The sequence below is a fragment of the Aythya fuligula genome, chromosome 11 (genome assembly GCF_009819795.1).
Source record: "Aythya fuligula isolate bAytFul2 chromosome 11, bAytFul2.pri, whole genome shotgun sequence".
NCBI classification, from domain to species: domain Eukaryota; kingdom Metazoa; phylum Chordata; class Aves; order Anseriformes; family Anatidae; genus Aythya; species Aythya fuligula.
In genome coordinates, this window is record NC_045569.1 from 20,186,489 (window position 1) to 20,204,568 (window position 18,080).

The 18,080-nt window shown below is 38.7% G+C and overlaps 1 protein-coding gene across 2 annotated transcripts in view; it reads left to right on the forward strand.

Moving 5' to 3' along the window:
• The window catches only part of MAP2K5 (mitogen-activated protein kinase kinase 5), a 127,688-nt gene that overhangs the window by 14,874 nt on the left and 94,734 nt on the right, over window positions 1-18,080 (forward strand). For both annotated transcript variants that reach the window (XM_032194790.1, XM_032194791.1), the window contains exons 5-8: window positions 3,486-3,526; window positions 4,240-4,307; window positions 6,758-6,806; window positions 11,840-11,904. In XM_032194790.1, coding sequence (XP_032050681.1) covers window positions 3,486-3,526; window positions 4,240-4,307; window positions 6,758-6,806; window positions 11,840-11,904 — 223 coding nt within the window. The remainder of the gene's footprint in view (window positions 1-3,485; window positions 3,527-4,239; window positions 4,308-6,757; window positions 6,807-11,839; window positions 11,905-18,080) is intronic.

The window sequence follows — 18,080 nt, forward strand, 5'->3', positions numbered from 1 at the left end:
GGGAGGTTTAAATGCACATAACATGATGTTTACCTCTTAATTTGGATAGAAGAATTCATTGTTGTGGGGAGTGTAGCGAAAACTACATTTATTGCATATAAAATAGCTAATTTACTGGAGTAAATTAGACTAACAAGATTCAGTTTGCATAGTACATATTTACGTACATTTAAGAAACTCATTGGTGATGGTTCTGCATGTATTCAAACCAAAGCAGATGAATAACTTAAATTTTGGATACTTAGACTGAGTTTTTAAAATATATATTTTGATATGTTCATATATTTAATCGTCCAGACAGACTTGGGAAATGTGACTGTCACTGTTCGTTTTGCAAATGGGAGCGTCCATCGCAGAAGCTCTGTGTGTGGTGTATTTTATTTGAGATTTGGGTATTTAGCGGTGGTATCAAAATGATCACAAGGACTTTAATAGTTCTGCTGACCAGGGAAGATGCAATCAATTATGTGGGCTGAGGCGATTGAAAAATAGGTCATCTACATCCTGAGCAAAAATCTGTAGGCAGCTAGTTAGGTTTCTGGGTATGCGCCGCTCTCTCTCAAATCAAATAATGGTTTTATAAAAAAAAAAAAAAAAAAAGGCTAATACATTACATAATTCCACTGATTCATTCAGACGCTCTCAGTAACCAGTCTTTGAATCTGATTCTTAATTGATGAAACAGATAAGGTTTAAATTCTCCAAGTAAATCTCCCAGCAATAAATTAATTGAAATAATTAAAATTTAAACTCCTCTCACTTAACTGATATTATACAAATAATCATACTTTGAGTTTCCCAATTAAACATTCTAGGCTTCCATTACTTACAACTCTCTGAAGTTTGAATTGGGCAATTAACCAACAGGCTTCTCAAACACATGCTAATAAGGTCTCCAAAGGAGGCTGAGTTTCCTGGCCCTTCAGCAGGCTCCTGTGGAAAAGAGGCTCCTGCAAGGGGAGCACAAAGGTTTCTAGGTTCAGGTTTTTAGGCTCTAGGGTCTGATGGAGGTGGGCACCTGGCTCTGAGAGCTGCAGGACAGAGCAGTTGGAGGAGGTTTGGGGATAAAAGTGCAAGGGCTAAAAAGTGCAAGGGATAAAAGTGTAAGAGGGAGGCTACCTTCTGTCCTGCTGCCCCTCATCAGGCTGAGGTTCAAGGGTCTCAGCCTTCCTCCTGAACCCATCTCTTTCTGTAGATGGATGTTTTATTTATTACTGACCAACACGGTGTCTAAAAACACCACCACTTGCAAGAAATAAAATGCTAGGCGTTTGCGTAGACCCAAGTAGGTGGGGAACCCTTCGTGGGAATGCAGAGCAGTTGGGTGTCTCCCCTTCAGCAGGTAGTTCTAGCAGGTTGTGCCAGGAGATGCTCTGAGGTTACAAATCAGGTTTAACCTTCTTTTGGATTCTCCCTTGGGGGTAACTGGCTCATTCCTGGAGAACCAAGCAAGTGGACTCCTGTTCCTGCTGCTGGTTCCTTTTCTATTTGTTTTACATCCAAAGATAATTATTTTTGTATAGATTCAGAATTCATCTCCATGCAGATGAGGATATGATTCCCACTTACTCTCCCAGCTTATTCACCACTGGCTCATCTATGCACCTCTCCTCACAGGTAGCTTGCTGCTTGCTTCTGTGAGTTGCTGTTTCACCTTTCCAAATCACCTTCCTAAAACACCTCATCTTCCTTTTTCTAGGTTAAAGCTTTAAAGCTGCCCTGCACTCCCCTCATATCCAGGCTACCTCTGGATATAAGTTCTGCTGCTGCTTTTCTGCAAATTGAACAAAACGTGCTTCCCTGCATCTTTTTTTCTTTTCAAATCCGTCTTCTGGCATTTGAAGTTCTAGTCCTGCCTCAATAATGAACACCCCAAATTTTGTTAGCACAGCCGCTTTTCTTTCATGCCTGTTTGGCTGTGCCTCTCCATATACTGCAGTTTGAAGCCTCATCAGTAACATGCAGCTTTTTTGCCCGTATTTTAAGGCTGTTGTCTTTAAGAGTTGTTTTTTTGTTTTTGTTTTTGTTTTTCCAGCCTGCTCTGCCTTTGGGTCCTTTTTCTCTCTCTGTCTGCCTCTGACTTCTGAGGGAGCCTCCAGTCAGTTTCCAAAAACTCATGTGTCCCACACTGCCTGCTGGCAGTAAATGCCCATGTGCCATTCCGTGTTATCTTGGCTGTGCTGCACCCATATACTATTTTTAAGCTCTTTGAAGGGGGAAAATTGTTATTTAGTCTTTAAAAAAAAAAAAGAAAAGAAAAAGAAAAAGCTTGTTGCTATCAAAACAGTAAGAGCCAGAGTTCTTTTTTATACTGAAACGTGTATGAATGTACACGAACACACATGGAGTACTGTGTATATATACACACTATATAATACTACACATGATATGTCACTTAGAAAAAAATAGTATGCCTATGTGTATTTTAGAATAGTGTATTGTTTTCTGGTTGGTGGTTTGTCTTTTTTTTTTTTTCCTCTGCCCATGGTATCATAATATTTTTCTTCTTTAAGATGCACATGGTAATTTCTAATGTCATTTAAAGGCACGTGGCCTGGCTTGGCCCTAACTGATGTGTTTAATAACTATCATCTGTGTCCTTCTGACTAATAAATAGTTCTGTTTCCTGCTGTCAAAAATTGAAGTGAAATGCTTGTGCATCAGAGAAAGAGAAAAATCAAATTCATCCCTCCTCAGACAATCAATCAAAAGTGACAGGCCCTTTAACATACAATTTGTAGGGCACTGTAGTTTTAAAATGGGAACTGTCTGTAACATGTAGCTAGAAGCCTTTGTGGCTTTAACATTTGACAAAAGCACATCCACCAAAAGGAAAAACAAGGCAATATATAGTCCCAGAGACTTTAAGAAAATACTTCCTCCTCGAGCAGCATGTCCCTCTGTAAACCCAGACATCTCAGTAAGATGTCACATTTATGCATCTGTGGCCAAAATGTGGCGTTTCATATTGCTTTCATCCAGTATTTGGTTTCTTGAGACTCACTGCTGTTGCCCCTGACATGTTTTTTCCACGTTTAAACCAAGCTGTCTGTGTTTGACAACATGACTAATTTATGACTTGTGGCAGCTTGATTCTTTTAAAATACATCTTGCAAATATTTCTGTTAAATGACAGAAAAAATACAGCGTGTAAAAATACAGTGACATAAGATATTGATTTTAATTTGAATTACAAAAAGAATCTGATAATTTAAGCCAACAGTTCTTTCAATTTTCATGTGTTTTAAGCAGAAATTAGAATTTATATTACATGGTGTCAGAAAGCTCTTAGCATTTATAAATGCTCACTCCTGCAAGTTAAAAATCCTGGTTCATAATTCCCACTCTGGGTCTTGTGAGGCACTTTTCAATCATTTCTCTCTGCTAATTTTGGTGTCACCCTCATTTCTTTTTAAAAGATTCATTTTGAGCAAATTTGTAAATGGCCCTGATGTGTTCTACAATTTAGTCAATTACTGTTTCAGCCTGCAAGCCTCCTGGGAAACGGAACATACATGGCCTGAAGGTACGAATTTCAATAATTGTTTCAGTAAAGTTAGATGGATTTGTAATGCTGTGTTCCACTTATTGAAATGTCAAATAAAACTGCACTTTCTTGAGCTCTGACAAGCAGAATTTTTTTTTGTGAGGGTGGGAGAAAGATTCATCTGCTGGGTGTTGGCAGCAATATCTATATATACAATTTTAATAAAAATGGAATTGTGCTGTGTTTTTTTTTTTTAACCACTGTTAATCAGGTTCTTAAATTTTGAACAGACATTAGTTGATAAACTGAATGTTAAAGTTTAAAAAACAAATACCACGTTCACTTGTGTTCAGTAATTTTTGAACCCACTGCAGTGACGTTCTTTTAGGTTGTTTGCTTCATTCAGGTATATTTGCTGCTTCTCTAATCATACCCATTCTGAAATGCAGAACACTGCTAATATATTAAATGATTGCTTGGTTTTTAAATTGAGAATAAATGGTAGGAAGACCATCTCTTTCTTTATCTGTATTATTTAACTAAGCGTTTAATATGTAAGGATATTGTATTGTAGCCCATGAATTATATAGCCTGCTAACCTACATACAGGCAAGACCTCAACCATCGGCATGCCTAGCAACAAGCTAATTAACCTTCATAGCAAAATGAGAAATTCATGGCAAATTACAGGTTAATTAGAATAGTGTCCTCTGAACACAAACGACTGATAAAGATTCTTTCCCTGCCTGCAGGTAAATACGCGAGCAGGGTCTGCTAATAATAGCAGTTCGGCGGTCTCGGATTCCCTTCCAAGCAATAGGTAAGAGTCAAGAACGGGAGCATATGTTTTGTTTTGTTTTCTGTTATTAAAACAAAATGGAACCTTGTGTGCAGTAGTTACCAACGGTAAGCTTGGTGTTGAATAACTTTCTCAATATGACTACTGGGTACGCCGAAGAGAAGTGGGGAAGACGAAATTACCTTGATTCATGGATCTTGTTAGACTCATATTGCTGGTTGTTCAGGAGAAGGATTTTCTGCCAAAAGAAATATGTCTGTGCTGGGTATTTCAGATGGCTTTGTCCTTTGTAAAAAGCATTGAAATACTGTTTACGGGTGAGCTAATTTGTTTTAATTGATCTCATAATCATTGTGTATGGCAAGGTCTGTATTTTCAGGTCTTCATAGCTTATCTCATTAGGAATCCTTGATTTTAAAATTTCTTACCCAGTTCAGTAGGTTTATTATAGGAGGGTCAGATTTTATTTTATTTTTTAAAATCTAAACAGTTTAGGTGCCCTTTTTCATATAGTTTCAGTAAAGTTTTCAAGTCCGTCTCCCTTATTTTTCTTTTCAGATTCCAGTCCTGATTTCAAAACCTATATTAAGGTCTTAGAATGCGAGAGAACTCTTTCTTTTTTCTGGAGATCTGTTAGTAAATACTAGAGCATAAACTCACTTTTATTACATGAATTACAGGAAGGTGTTATATTTAATATTGGTGTTTAAAATGTATACACGTACGTATTTTTTTAAAAAAGGCACAAAAATGTGTAATCTTAAAAGGAAATAAGAAAAGTCTGCCTCTATCTTCATACAAGAGCATATTTGAAATGTGGGAATAGAAACCTCCAGAGGGTCCCTTCCAACCTAAATTATTCTATGATTCTAATAAGCATACGCAGAGTAATACCACGTTTAGCTGTGCTTCAGCATGCTGCTCCCTTTTGTCTCTCAGACCATTTTGAGAAAACCTGACAGAGATGAACATGATCAAAGAGGCATTTGTAGTGCACGAAGCGTGCCCAGTTGGTGAGGTGGCGGCGGTGCCGCGTGAATCCTGTTTGCTCAGGGATGGGGGGGCACGGCGTGCAGCCTGGCTCTGTTACCACTCAGACCACTTCTGGTGTCCTGCTTGGTGGCTTTACTAACTGGAGATAAAAGAAAAAGCCGGTACCAAGTGGAGAAATCTCCTCTGGCAAAGCTTGGCCCCGGTCCCTAGAGGCAGGTTCGCTGCGTGTTGCAGCAGCAAGGAAAGTAGCCGAGGGTAGGAATGGCTTTGTGCAGTCCTTCTCCCCGTCTGCTGTACCACCGAACTAAATAAAGCTCCTTTCTGTTGCTGCTGTGCTTTGGCTTTCAGTACTTCCTGTACTTTGAGCTTGTTCTGAAAGTGCGTTGAAAATGAGGCTTCTAGAAGATTCTTGTCACCTTACGTGGTGGTTAATTGCCATTCCTTTTCCGAAACCTTCTGCGCTACGAGTTTTGTTTTTGAAGTAATTGAAAGTCTCTCTTTGTTTCATGTTCACAAATTGTTAGTCATGAAAGATGACAAGATCAACTTATGTTTCCTTGGAAAACTTAATTTTTCTTTAAAGTAGTCGTGGGAACAAGAGGCCTATTAAAGAACAAAGCCAGCAAATACGAAATCTGTGTTTTCAGAGTTCTTGTTAATAATGATCTGTGATCAAGACACGTGTGTGTGCCTTTCAAGAATATATTATTTTGTACTTTTCTAAAAAAAAAAAAAAAATTAGTAATAAGAGCAGAATGCCTCTTTGAGATAAGTTTTGCAGAGACGCTGCTCCCCAGGCAGTTTGCTCTGTTGAATTCACAGGGAAGGGAGTTTGTCAGGAATGGAGGTGAGGTGGTATTTCGGGAGTGGGCAGATGTAGTTTAAAGCCATTACTAATTTTACTTAGCAAACACACCAGGCTGAAAAAGAACGGGGGCTGCAACAGCCACTTGACCTGGAAAGGATTCACATGACGATCTGGACTCATCCCCCTTCAATTCGGTAGCGAGGCATCGTCAACAGTGCTCCATTCTGCTGAAGTTTTATAGAAATTGTGGAGGGATGCTGCCTTTGTGGGTTTTGAAACAAGATAAGACACCTGAAAGCTAGTTGTGAACCCTACTCTTTCTGTAGTTTTTGAAGCATCTGGTCCAGCAGGTGTTTTTTTGTTTTTGGTTTTGAACTGACAAACAATAGGTTGTATCTTGAAGGATAATATCATTACACACCTAAAAATACTAGTTTGTAAAGGTGTAAAATATATTGATTCTCTCAAATATTCTTGCTTCTCCATTTCTCCAGTGGACAATTTAAGGAGCGGCTATACTGAACATCACTCAGCATTGCTAAAGTTAAATCTGCTCAGAATATGCAACTGTGGGCTTAACCTGATGGTTTGTTGTTCAGTATGGCTTTGCTTCATTTTATAGAGTGAAATGGCACAGTCGTTAAAAATAATTGCCTCTTATTTTTTGCAGCTTGAAAAAGTCTTCTGCGGAGCTGAAGAAAATACTTGCAAATGGCCAGGTAGGTGCAGTGAACTGGGTTTTGGCTACATGTACATCTTGTTACTGCCTGGTACTGCAGTGACTGCATACCACAAACAGATGGAGAGATGCTTACTGCTCACTTAGTTGTAATGTGTTCTTTTAATACAGAACTGGAGAGACCATGAAAACCTTCATGATATGAATGAGTTATGTGTCCTGATTTACTTTGATTGGCATAGCAATTTGCTTCCCATTTCTCAAAACGTGCTAATCAGATTTAGCTCCAAATAGATTGAAGTACCTCACACATGTTGCACTGCTGCCACAATTTCAGGGAAGAAAGTTAATCAATTTTGAATAACTAAGTCAACTGCTCCGCTAGAATGACCTTCGTGTTTTTAGGGCAGTAGATACTTAAATATTTAGCAGGTTCTTGTGAGGAACTGCTGTGCACTATTTGCAACACCCTTATGCTGTAGCTTCTTTAAAAAGCAGCAGAAGAAAACCTACAAGCCTAAAAATAACAACAAAAAACAAAACTGTAGAAAGCTGCCTTGTTACTTTATCATCCTGCTCCAGGCATTCAGATTCTGGCACCAGAAGCGAAAGGTTTAATGTAAAAGTTGATGGACAACTGGATGTCCTGAACAAACGGAGCAGTCATTTCTTACTCATTTTGAACTGAGCGTCTGGGCAGGCTCACAGTATTATAATGACTTTAAATATACACCATTAAATTAAACTACCTTAGAAGAATTCCAGATTCTTCAGTAGCAACATAAATATATTTTAATGTTTGTCATAGTGAAAGCCCTTTGATAGCCTTGGAGGTAGGCACCTGTCCGTTGCGATCAAGCTTGCCTATTAGGCTCTATTGACTGAGACATCTGTGTCACTGCAAATAAAAGACTCTTATTGATTTTCTTAACTGCTGTTCACTTCCCCTCCATGTTTCGAAGGCTGAAATCTTAATTATCTCAGATGCGTATTCAGTGCCTTCACACAATGACCTCTCCAAGCCTCATTGGCATTTCATGAATCAAGTAGTTGTAGTTGAGCGTGTCAAGAAGATAAAGGCTGGTCTTCATGCTTGTCCTTCAGTATCACCTGTAACATTGTGGTCTAATAGATGAGAGTGCCCCTTTAAAATGTGAATCTAACAGCCCAGGATTGCAACCTTGCCTATTTGGCACTGAATCCTTTGAATACAGCTTGGAAATGTATTTTTAAGCTTGTCAGCATTCCTTACGTGCAGAGTTTAATATTTACAGATCATTACTGGGTAGATTTGTTAATGTTTCAAAATGATAGCTAAAGAATTTAATTCAGTGGATAACTTAAAATTACATAAGTAGCAGTAGCATGCTCTGAAGTTTTAAAATTAAACGTGATAGTTACTCCAATATTCCCTTTTGAATTACTATTTTTTTTTTTAAGTAGAATTCCTGAACGTGAGTAAAAGCCGTTTTCTTGTGATTCTGTCTATAGGATGAATTGGGCATTTTATTTGTTCTAAGCAATAGAAATGAGTATATTGTGTGCCCTGCCATAGTCTGTTACAGGTTTCTTCCTGTGTAGAATTTTAGAAGGATATGAAAGAACCAAAAATCTTACATAAAAAGTTGGTTAAACACAACGAAATTTCAGAATAAGTTTTAATACTAACTTTTATTTATCCGGCTCTTATGAGTTACGTACTACTTTCTGTCAAGAGAAAATGCATTTTGTTCTGCAAAATCTGGGCATAGATCCATAAGTGGAAATAGGTTGCTAGTTGTACTTTTAACTTTTCCTCCTGTTGGGGGATTAAGTCACACTTATCATTACTTAAATATGGGCTGGTCTATTATTTTTTATTATTTTTGGCAGTACATGCTTTCAGGCATTCATAATGATATCCCTCTAGTAGTTTCCATTTAGGTTTAATAAGGAATTCATATTAATCATTAAAAGAAGGGGACATGATTCTTCAAGATAATCAAATATTGACAGGTTAGAAATAGCTTTCTGCCTAGGTTCATTGATATAGGTGATGTGATATAAATATTTATTTCTTTTCTGTCACTCAGAGTAAATGCCACCAATTGATTCAGCATTGATATAGTGTCAACAGTTCATAAGAAACATTTGACTGGCTTGTGTTTTCCGATTAGTCTCTGCTCTATAAAGTGGGATTTACTAAATCTCTTCAATTGTCTGCTCATAGAGTGTGACTGCTTTCTGAAACCATTATTGCTTCGATTCGTAAAGCAAAGGTATGGCTGTAGGAGTTTGCATCTGTCAGGCCTCTACATATAAAATAAGGATTAATTGAGCATTTTCTTTTTAATGATTTACAAGAGATAGACGCTGATTTCTTTCAAAAACAGCAGGTATAAACAAGGGACATTTTGTTTTCTGATCCGTAATTGAAGTCTGTTTTGCTTTGTCATTAATTTCGTTAATATTGGCATCCAATCAAACTCGGTTTTGCAGGTTTAATATTCCAGCCCATGCTGTCGAGTTCGTTGTTATGTTATCATTTTATAATTGAGAGTCCACTTTTCCCAGTAAAATAAATAAATCACAACGTGGTTTTGGCATCTTTATTTGAGCCAGTAAATCACACTTTATCTCTCCAGCGTTTGCTGGCAGATGCTTGCTCCACCCGTCTCCCTGTTTCAGCCCCGGTTTGTGGTCGCTCCGTTGTGCAGAGCCGGCGGCCGATGGTCCTGGGCTGCCAGCAAGCGAAGCCGCGCAGCATCGCCCTGAAGAGCTGCTCTTGGCAGTGGCTTTTAGGGAGTGGTGTGAAGGAAATACTCTTTTTTTTCACCGGTTAGCAAGAAGGAGAAAAGAGAATACGCTTTATGTCTCTGGTTCTGCTCAATTTGTTGCTTATAACTTGTGTAACTACAAAAAAATATATAAATTTATTTTTTTTCCCCCAAGAAGCAAAGATACAAGTATGTTCATAGCATTGCAGACTCATTTGATTTATCTTAAGAGTTTTGTTTATAGGAACATTGCAGGGAATATAGAAAAAAGGCATATTTGTTGTTACCTCCAAAGACTGGAGAGTTAAAGCTATCTAAGCTAGGAGAGTAGAAATACTTAAACACTGTATGTGCTTTAAATCGATGGGTATAGCAGTCTGAGTGAAATTATTTTTAGAAAAAGGGACTCTTTTGCTTCTTTACATGTTTTAAACCCCGTCATGAATTACTGTTCCTTTTTGAAGTATCTTTTTTTGCAGTTTTTATTTGTATTTTCTGATTGATGCAATAAACAAGATAGTTTTCAGTAATAAAATACATTTTTATTTTCATCATAAACCTTGATACTTGAATGGGCCTTTTCATACCATCTCAAGATAACTGGCCCAGGTTTAACTACAAACAACTAATAACGTAGAGTCAATTTTGGCTTTGAGGTATTCCTGATTTTCTCAGAACTTGGAGATTTTGGCATCACTGGAAGAAATGCAAAAAAGAAAAATATTTTCTGTGAGAAACAAGCATGCTTTTTATTCAGGTAGTGAAAGAACAGAACACAAGTTTGGAAGTTCAACGTTACTGTCATTAAAACATAATATTTAATTGATTTAAAATACTCCATTTTGCACGGGTAAGACATGCTGAGTATTGACTCTTTAGGGTATGTCAGCTTGTTACCATCTCTTCCTTGTTCCAGCTGAAGCCAGGGGCAAAGTTCCTCTTATCTCCTCTGACATCCTATGAAAGTGGATGCTTAAACGTGGCTATGTAACTGAAGGGCACGTGTCCCCGCTGAATTTTAAAAGCCATTTCAGAAGTTGGATAAATACAGATAGTTAGCTTATGGCAAGCTCTGCATGGCTCTCACCATGGTGCTAGTGGTACTTGAAATAGGTAATTTAAGGCTACCTCAGATATGCTTACGTGGTCTCTAATCACATCAGTGATAGCAGATCAGACATGTCATTAGGTATTCGTCTGGATGCCATTTAACACACAAAAATGACAAGTCTTTAAGCAGCTATGCCAACTTACGTGAAATATTTAACTTGGTATCCCAGAAAATATATAATTTACAGAAATAAATTGACAATTTGTTAATAGATTACTAGGAAAATATAATTTAAAATTGGGTATTGTCTAATCACCTACAATGAACAGGCAACAGAGGAGATCATTTTGGAACAGAAAATGCGTATAGCACAGAACATATTCTGCTTAAAAGATCTCTTTTCAAGTAGGCATGTTCCTTACAAAAATGTCTTCAGTGATTTTTGAAAAGATGGTTTAGCCTGAAAAGCAGTATAACTGTATTTGTGCAGGAGAAGGTTGTATTGTAGTTTTTCATTGGAGTCACTCAAGCAAGGTGATGTATAATAAGCTTTTATAAAAATGTATATCACAGCCTGAATTCCAGCATTTCCAATGTACGGTGTGCTTGTATCAGGCTTCTGCTTGAATATTTAAGGATATCATCATATCTGGAGAGTTGTCCCAGGGAGCAGAAAGACTGAAGTAAGCAATTTGTTTTGTATTTCAAGGAAAATTACTTTTTTATTGGATAGTATTTAGAGACTATTTTTATTTCAGAATATTTGCATTAGTTAACAGGTATGTAAATTAAGTACTGCACAGCAGTCCTACTGGTAGAGCTGTCATTCAATTAGTATCAATTATGCTGATTACAGAATAAATCATGAACTTTTCTGGCTATACTCAAGATGACATTTTTGTGTTGGATTGTTTCCATTCACCTCCAACTTTGGCTTTGGTTATGTGCTGTTCTGGAGACCCTTTTCCTATCAGTATCTGTGACCTGACCCTCTTCAGCTATATTATATCATTCCATTTTGACACCTTTTATCAAACTTTAATGAAATGACCCAGGCAAACAAATTGTCATTAAACTTTCCATCACTTTGTCCCTTGGTATCGTCTTTTATAAATTGGACAGCAAATGTTGTATTGATCTTCTCGTTCTTGCAGCTGAACTTGAAATGACCCAGACTGCTTGTTGTTTATGGCCTAGAGTTGCTTTTCCTTGACATTTCCATCCACAGCATGACATCTCTTTTGTTTTTCTTTCTTTCTTGTGGAGATGAATGAACAAGACATACGGTATCGAGACATCCTCGGTCATGGCAATGGAGGCACAGTCTACAAGTGAGTGCTGAATTTCACTTAAAATTTTTGAAAATAAAATTTAACATCCCTCTTGTTTTCTCCCTTTTATGTGTGTAGTGAGATGCATGTGGGCCTTTGCTGCGATACAGAAAAGACTGTAAAAGAAATTCTTAATATAAACTTCTTAAGAATTCTCTTTACATATTTACAAGGTATCTGCTTTTGGGTGCCATGGGGGCTGGTGCATTTTTATTATCTTTTTAATACTTGCTTTGAATCCCTCCTGGGTAACAAGTTAATGGTTCACAAGTGGAACTTGAAACGTCCTAACGCATAATGAATTGCCTTCAGTATTTGCAAGACCATTATTCTTGCTGGCTTACCACGCCCTGTGCTCGCCTGGTACTGAGAATGACACCAGTGGGACGCGATGACACTGTTGCTCTGCCTTTCTCTGGCAATTCAAAATTAGTAAATACCCCTTTCGCTGTTGCAGAGACTTCCCTTCCTTATAAGCAGCTTCACATGTAGGCTGATGAATATATTAAATGATAAACTCCCCCAAATTTTGGTAGTGCAGCTCATACCCTGCAGCCAGTATTAATTTTAATATTGTAAAGATTATAATAGCAGAGAGATAGTTTTCTCGACAGGAAAGTCTTTCTCATGCATAGTGCAAAGTTTAAACTACATAATGTAATATCTGGTACTTAATAGTCTGCAGTGGTGTATGAAAAATATTCCGCTAGGAATTAAGAAATCCATACTATGTAAGAAAGCCCTGAGGGAGTAATAAAGGTTTCCTCTGGAGAGCTATTTACCATATACAGTAACCCAGCATCCCATTAGGATTTTGTTTTTACCTTAGATATTTTAACTTTGATATTAACATTTTTTTAAAAATGTTTTAAAAGCTACAGTGCATTTAGTTTAATTCCTAATTGGCTGCCAACATTGTGAAACAACTAGCTTTGGTCTTCTAGTGGAAGTTTTAATGACAGTGGACTTCCAAAGCCTTTAGGGGACAAAACTAGTATTTGAAAGGCTTCTTCAGAAATTAGGTTAGCCTTGCAGATAGGATGAAGCTCATTCACATTCTCTTGTAGAAAGATATTTCTAGACCAAGCAATTGGCAGAATCCAAGGTCCTTTGCTTACTTTATTATAAGAAAGATTTAAGAGAGAGTGTTGAATGTCACAGCTAAGTCAGTGACTTGTTGATGTTTTCTGGTTGAGGGAAGGTTGCTTCCCTTCCCCGTGTACTGATGGCAGCTCCAGGAGCGGTCGTGAGTGGGAGAAGCATCACCAGGGAGGGCCACGTGCAGCGATCCCTCTGGAAGGCACTGGAGGGCTGTTTAGGGAAGAGAAATGGCACACAAAGTGGCAAAACCCTCTTACGTTATTATTACCCAACTTGGGGTCGCTTTCTGTAGGGAATCTTGTTAAATTCATATAGGAAGTTTGAATAAAACTCTATGTGAAGTCAGACTTGCACCTTTTGACTTGGTATTTCTGAAGGCCAGGATAGTTACGTGCCAGCTCTTTTTTTTTTTAGTGTTCTTACAAAAATGTTTTCCTCCTAAAATGACCCTTTTAGTAACAGTCTGCAAGAGTGATGAAGGAACAGAGGTGTGAACATTCAAGTTGCAGAGGAGAATGGTGCAGGAGGGAACACATAATACTTATGGCACTTCCACATTGACTTGCTGCATCATGTGGGCTGATGTTGTGATTAGCTTCATTAATTTTTTTTGAGTATCATAGTTGCTAAAATTTGGGAAAGTCAGATTTTACCTGCAAAAGCATAAGCCCACTTCTATATCAGGGAAACGCTACTACCTTCCCTTTTTATAACATTAACATTTTAAATTGGCAGTTGCAGTGACTTCACAGTATTCTCTCCAGTGCAAGTGTCATTCTTCACAGCTCCAGGGAACGTGTGCCATTTTTGTGTGGTTAATTTGCACGTTCCTGCAGTTTGACTTTCGTTGCGATTTAAATTATAGGAGAATACGAATATGAAATATTTTCTCCCCAAACCGGGCAGCTACAAAGCACCGCGTTCCTCTCGGATCCTCCCAGATTTGTTTCTTCTGTTGGATTGAAGAGTTGTACCGATTTACTCTTTCATCTCTGGAGAGCTGCTGGTTGCCATTGTTGCAGGGAGTTGGCATTTACAGTGCTTTGGAGCAAAGCAGACAGGACTTCAGTGCTGGAACAACCGCCCCTTTGTGCAGGGGAGCCTCTTCTCCCTTGCCAAAGGAGCATCTTGTGCTACACAAGCCAGTACGAAATTGCAAAATGGAATACTTACAGGTAGCTGGATTGCACTAGTCATAGATAGCAGCCCACATATATTTTATTCCAGTAAATCAATGAACATTTGTCAAATAAAATTAATTGCAAACGTTTGGCTGTTTTCCTCTTGCAGCATTCCATGCTGCCGGTTTGTTTCAGGAGAGGCTGTGTGTAGTATTGATTTGAATCTAAAGAATGACTCTGTGTATGTAGTATCTTTTTTTTTTTTTTTTTTTTCCTTTCTTTCTTTCTAGCTCTTTATACTAAGTCATATCCATTATGGCAATGATATATTATCAGCATTCAGCAAACAAGATAGCGTGTCGCAGGTCGCTGAGCAAAAATTTTCAGCCTCTCTTTCCATGTGAATTAACTACTATTGAAATAGTTTATTGAGATTGAAGTATTGATCACTTCTCATGCTAACCTTGGCTTAAGGGGGGAGAGGAGAGGTGTTTTTGTGCTCCTTGGAAGACGCTATGTGTAGTTAGAAAATGTATTTCATTTATTTGGGTTCTTTACAGCTGCAACTGTTTTATTGCTTGGAGAAGAGGTATCTTAGCTTTATTTTTATGACAGTATAATTATACTTTAGAAATACACTTGATTACTGTGTGTAGCAAAATTGTTCCAGTATATTGGCTTGGCCAATATTGCTATACAAACAACTTTTCAGTCAATTGAGTCTGGTAAAAAATCAATACTTTATAGCAATATTTTTAGTGAGAACTTGCTGAATCTAAATGTTTTTCCTTTTTTTCTAAAAAGAGAAGGGATTTTATAGTTTTCTGATTTACTGTTTTTCCCTTCCTTTTGATATGCTATTTTCTTCGTTAAGGAATGATAGCAATTACGGAGTTGGGCATGGCAAATTTATTTAATTATTCTCGATTTTTGGTTGTTTGTATGTTCAAAAATGTGTGTGAACATGGAAATGATCCAAAACTGTATATTTGAAAAGTATCTTGAAATATACGAACAGTCAGCAGGAATTCCTTCACTCAGTCTTGAGTAAAGATCGTCAAGAAAGTGATGAGCGCTGCTGCAACAAAGGCTGAAAGCACCCCAGTACCTTCCTCTTCTCTCTCCCAGCTTTTGTGGTTCATTTGCATCATTAATTGGGATTTCCAGTTTCCGTGGCATGTTTTAAGTCCAGTGTTGTGAATTCTTGGAAAAGCTCAGCTGCTTTTATCTCATGGAGATTCACACCTTGCCTTATGAGGCCGGCCCTGGGACTGTTGCCCTGTAGTTGTTCAACCTCCCAGCTTTGCAGCAGACTTTCCAATTTTTTATCAGCCAATTTATAGGAGTTGGTAGGATGGAGAATGGGCTTGCTGGGCTGCTTTGTGGCAGAAGAAAGCACTCGTATACCAGCGCATCTAGGGTATTTACTTAAATTGCTTTTGCAGAAAAAATAATTCACTAGCATATCCAAAAGACATTTAAAGTCTGTGCTGCATCTTTTAGCTCCATCAGTGGCTGCAGAGCTCCGAGAGACTCCGTTTTGGTCAGATTGCTCCGTTGCTTCAGTGAAATAAGGTTCACATTTTGATTTGTGCTGTGATGTATGCGCTCTGCCAGCCAGTCTCAGGAGTGGCTACGTTAAATTATTTAGAACCAAAATACTTAGCTGTGTATATTTTGCATCCAAGTATTGCACAGTAGGTCTCGGGCAGGTAATTATGGCAAAAAGTGTCTCTCTCTCATGGTATATCTAAACTGTCACTGTTTTCTTCCTTTATACACAAACAAAATGAATATTTTTCTATTCTCTAATATTTTCTAGTCTTTGTAATCATAGCTAATGAGAAGGGAGATGGTCAAGAACTCTGTTTAGGGAATAGGACAGGGTTTTGTGTGCCTTTTTTTTGAGTGAGCGTTGTGTATGGTAGGAAGTAGTCTGGGTTCTCTTAGCTTGCAGCTATTGAAGGCTCTACAATGCTGTGTGTACTGTAATAAACATAGAGGCTCAATGATGCTGTAATTAATCTGTGAGGTTACCTACTATTGGGGAGAGAAGGAAGAAAAGGGGGAATTGGTTATCATCTTAGCAAGGTACTGTGAAACCAGACGGCTTCACTTAACCTGAGTGATGGGAAGAGAGGTGGCTGCTGGTGCTGTGCTGCCCAGAGGAATGGCTCGGCTAGGGAAAATGGGGCTAAATACAGAAGCTTAATTTGTTCGAGCAATTTACTTGAGCAACTCCGCTGGGTGGTTGAGCTGTACGTTCCAGCATCTGCCCGTTTCGTTCCTCTATCTGCGCCCACCTTGGGGTGCCCCATTAGCACGTTAAACGTGGCGCGTGGCGAGACAGCTGGGAAGTCGATCTCTCTTGCAAGACAGCCTGCAAACTGCTCGGCGAGTGCATGGCGGGGACATTAGCAGGGAAATGTTGTCACTTCGGGAGAGAGGAAGTGGGAGGTGATTTAGCTCTGTTTGCGGGAGCGCTGATGGGATTTGTCATTGCCTTGAGGAGCTGTGGTTCTGCAAGGTTTGCTCCTTCGGCAAGCTGCTGGTGGTTTTCCAGCTCAGGTGCTATCACGAAGGAGCTCCCACAGGAGGGTCTCTAGTGCAGGTTTGGTCTTCAGAAACAATAACTGTCTCTGCACCTCATGCAGAGGTTGCTGAAGCCAACCTGACCTCAGCAAAGCCTTCATCTCCTTGGAGCCCCCTCTGTTTTCGGCCTCCATTCATTTCTGGTGTTCTGCGTGAATCCACAGCATGGTAACAATGCACCCCACCTTGAAATATTTCCCTTCACAGTTTTTTTTTTTTAGCATGTTTTGCCAAGGAGACTAACGTCATTGTCTGCACACAAGGAAATGCAGGGAGGTGAAGTGTTTGGTGCTCTGACAAGCCCGTGGCCATGTGGGGTCTGAAGTTCGTGTCTCCCTGCAGTCCTGCAGAGGCCTTTTCCTTAATTTCCTGTCCCTGGCCACATTCATTTTTTTTTTTTATTTTTTTTGTGGTTACTTTGTTCTGGTTTATTCACATGGAAAAGCAGCGTAGCGATACTAGCTGGGCAAAGTTAGAAACACCCCACAAAATTTCTGCATCTTGTCATTGCAGTTTAAACAAGACTGACCAGTGATTGCTGCTCACTTGCTTCTCTTGACCCCTGCTATCACTCGCCTGCCTCATAAAATTTGTTATGCACAAAAGTGCATAAAATGAAGATAAAGTACCTCCTTCAAGACTGACAAAAACCATTCCTTTGCAGAATGGTAGCTGCAGTGAAAGTAAATAAATGAATGGACAGCAATCACAGCCTAGTTGATGAAACTGTTCAATTAAAGCACAGGCATTTACATGGTGTAATTTCCCTAAATTGCCAATGAGCCCCTTTAGACACAACCAGTGTTCAAATTGATTTCAGCATTGATTTTGGCTGAAGCTGATAAATTTCTGCTTGTTAGTTAAAGTAATTTTGCAGAAGACTTTGTACTGCGGTATTGAAGTGTTCATTTAGCTGATGGTTAAAAGAGGAGTTATTTACAGAGGGTTCTACTGTTGTTCTGAGATGGGACAATTCCCCGATCATCTTTTTACTTTTAATTTTTTAAGCTTCAGTATACAATCAATAGGTTATTGAAACTGATTAAAATGTATCCAGCCAGCTGCCTATGGCTGTTTAATTAGAAACTGGATGATTCTTAAATTAAAGTTGGTTTGTTTGCATTGCGTGTCCACGGCTTGCAAGATGAGGTGAATAGGAACCCTGAGAATTGGAGTTTGCTCTCGTTGTGTGAGCACGGTGCAGTTTGCACGGGGCTCACCCCGGTGCAGGTGGTATCGGCTGCTTCTGGGCTACAAACAGGAGGTTGTGTCGGAGAGAATTGATGGAATTTGCCACAGCCAAGCTACTCCAAGTCAATAGTTTCCGACTGTCCCCTAATACAGAATGCTTTTGTAAATACT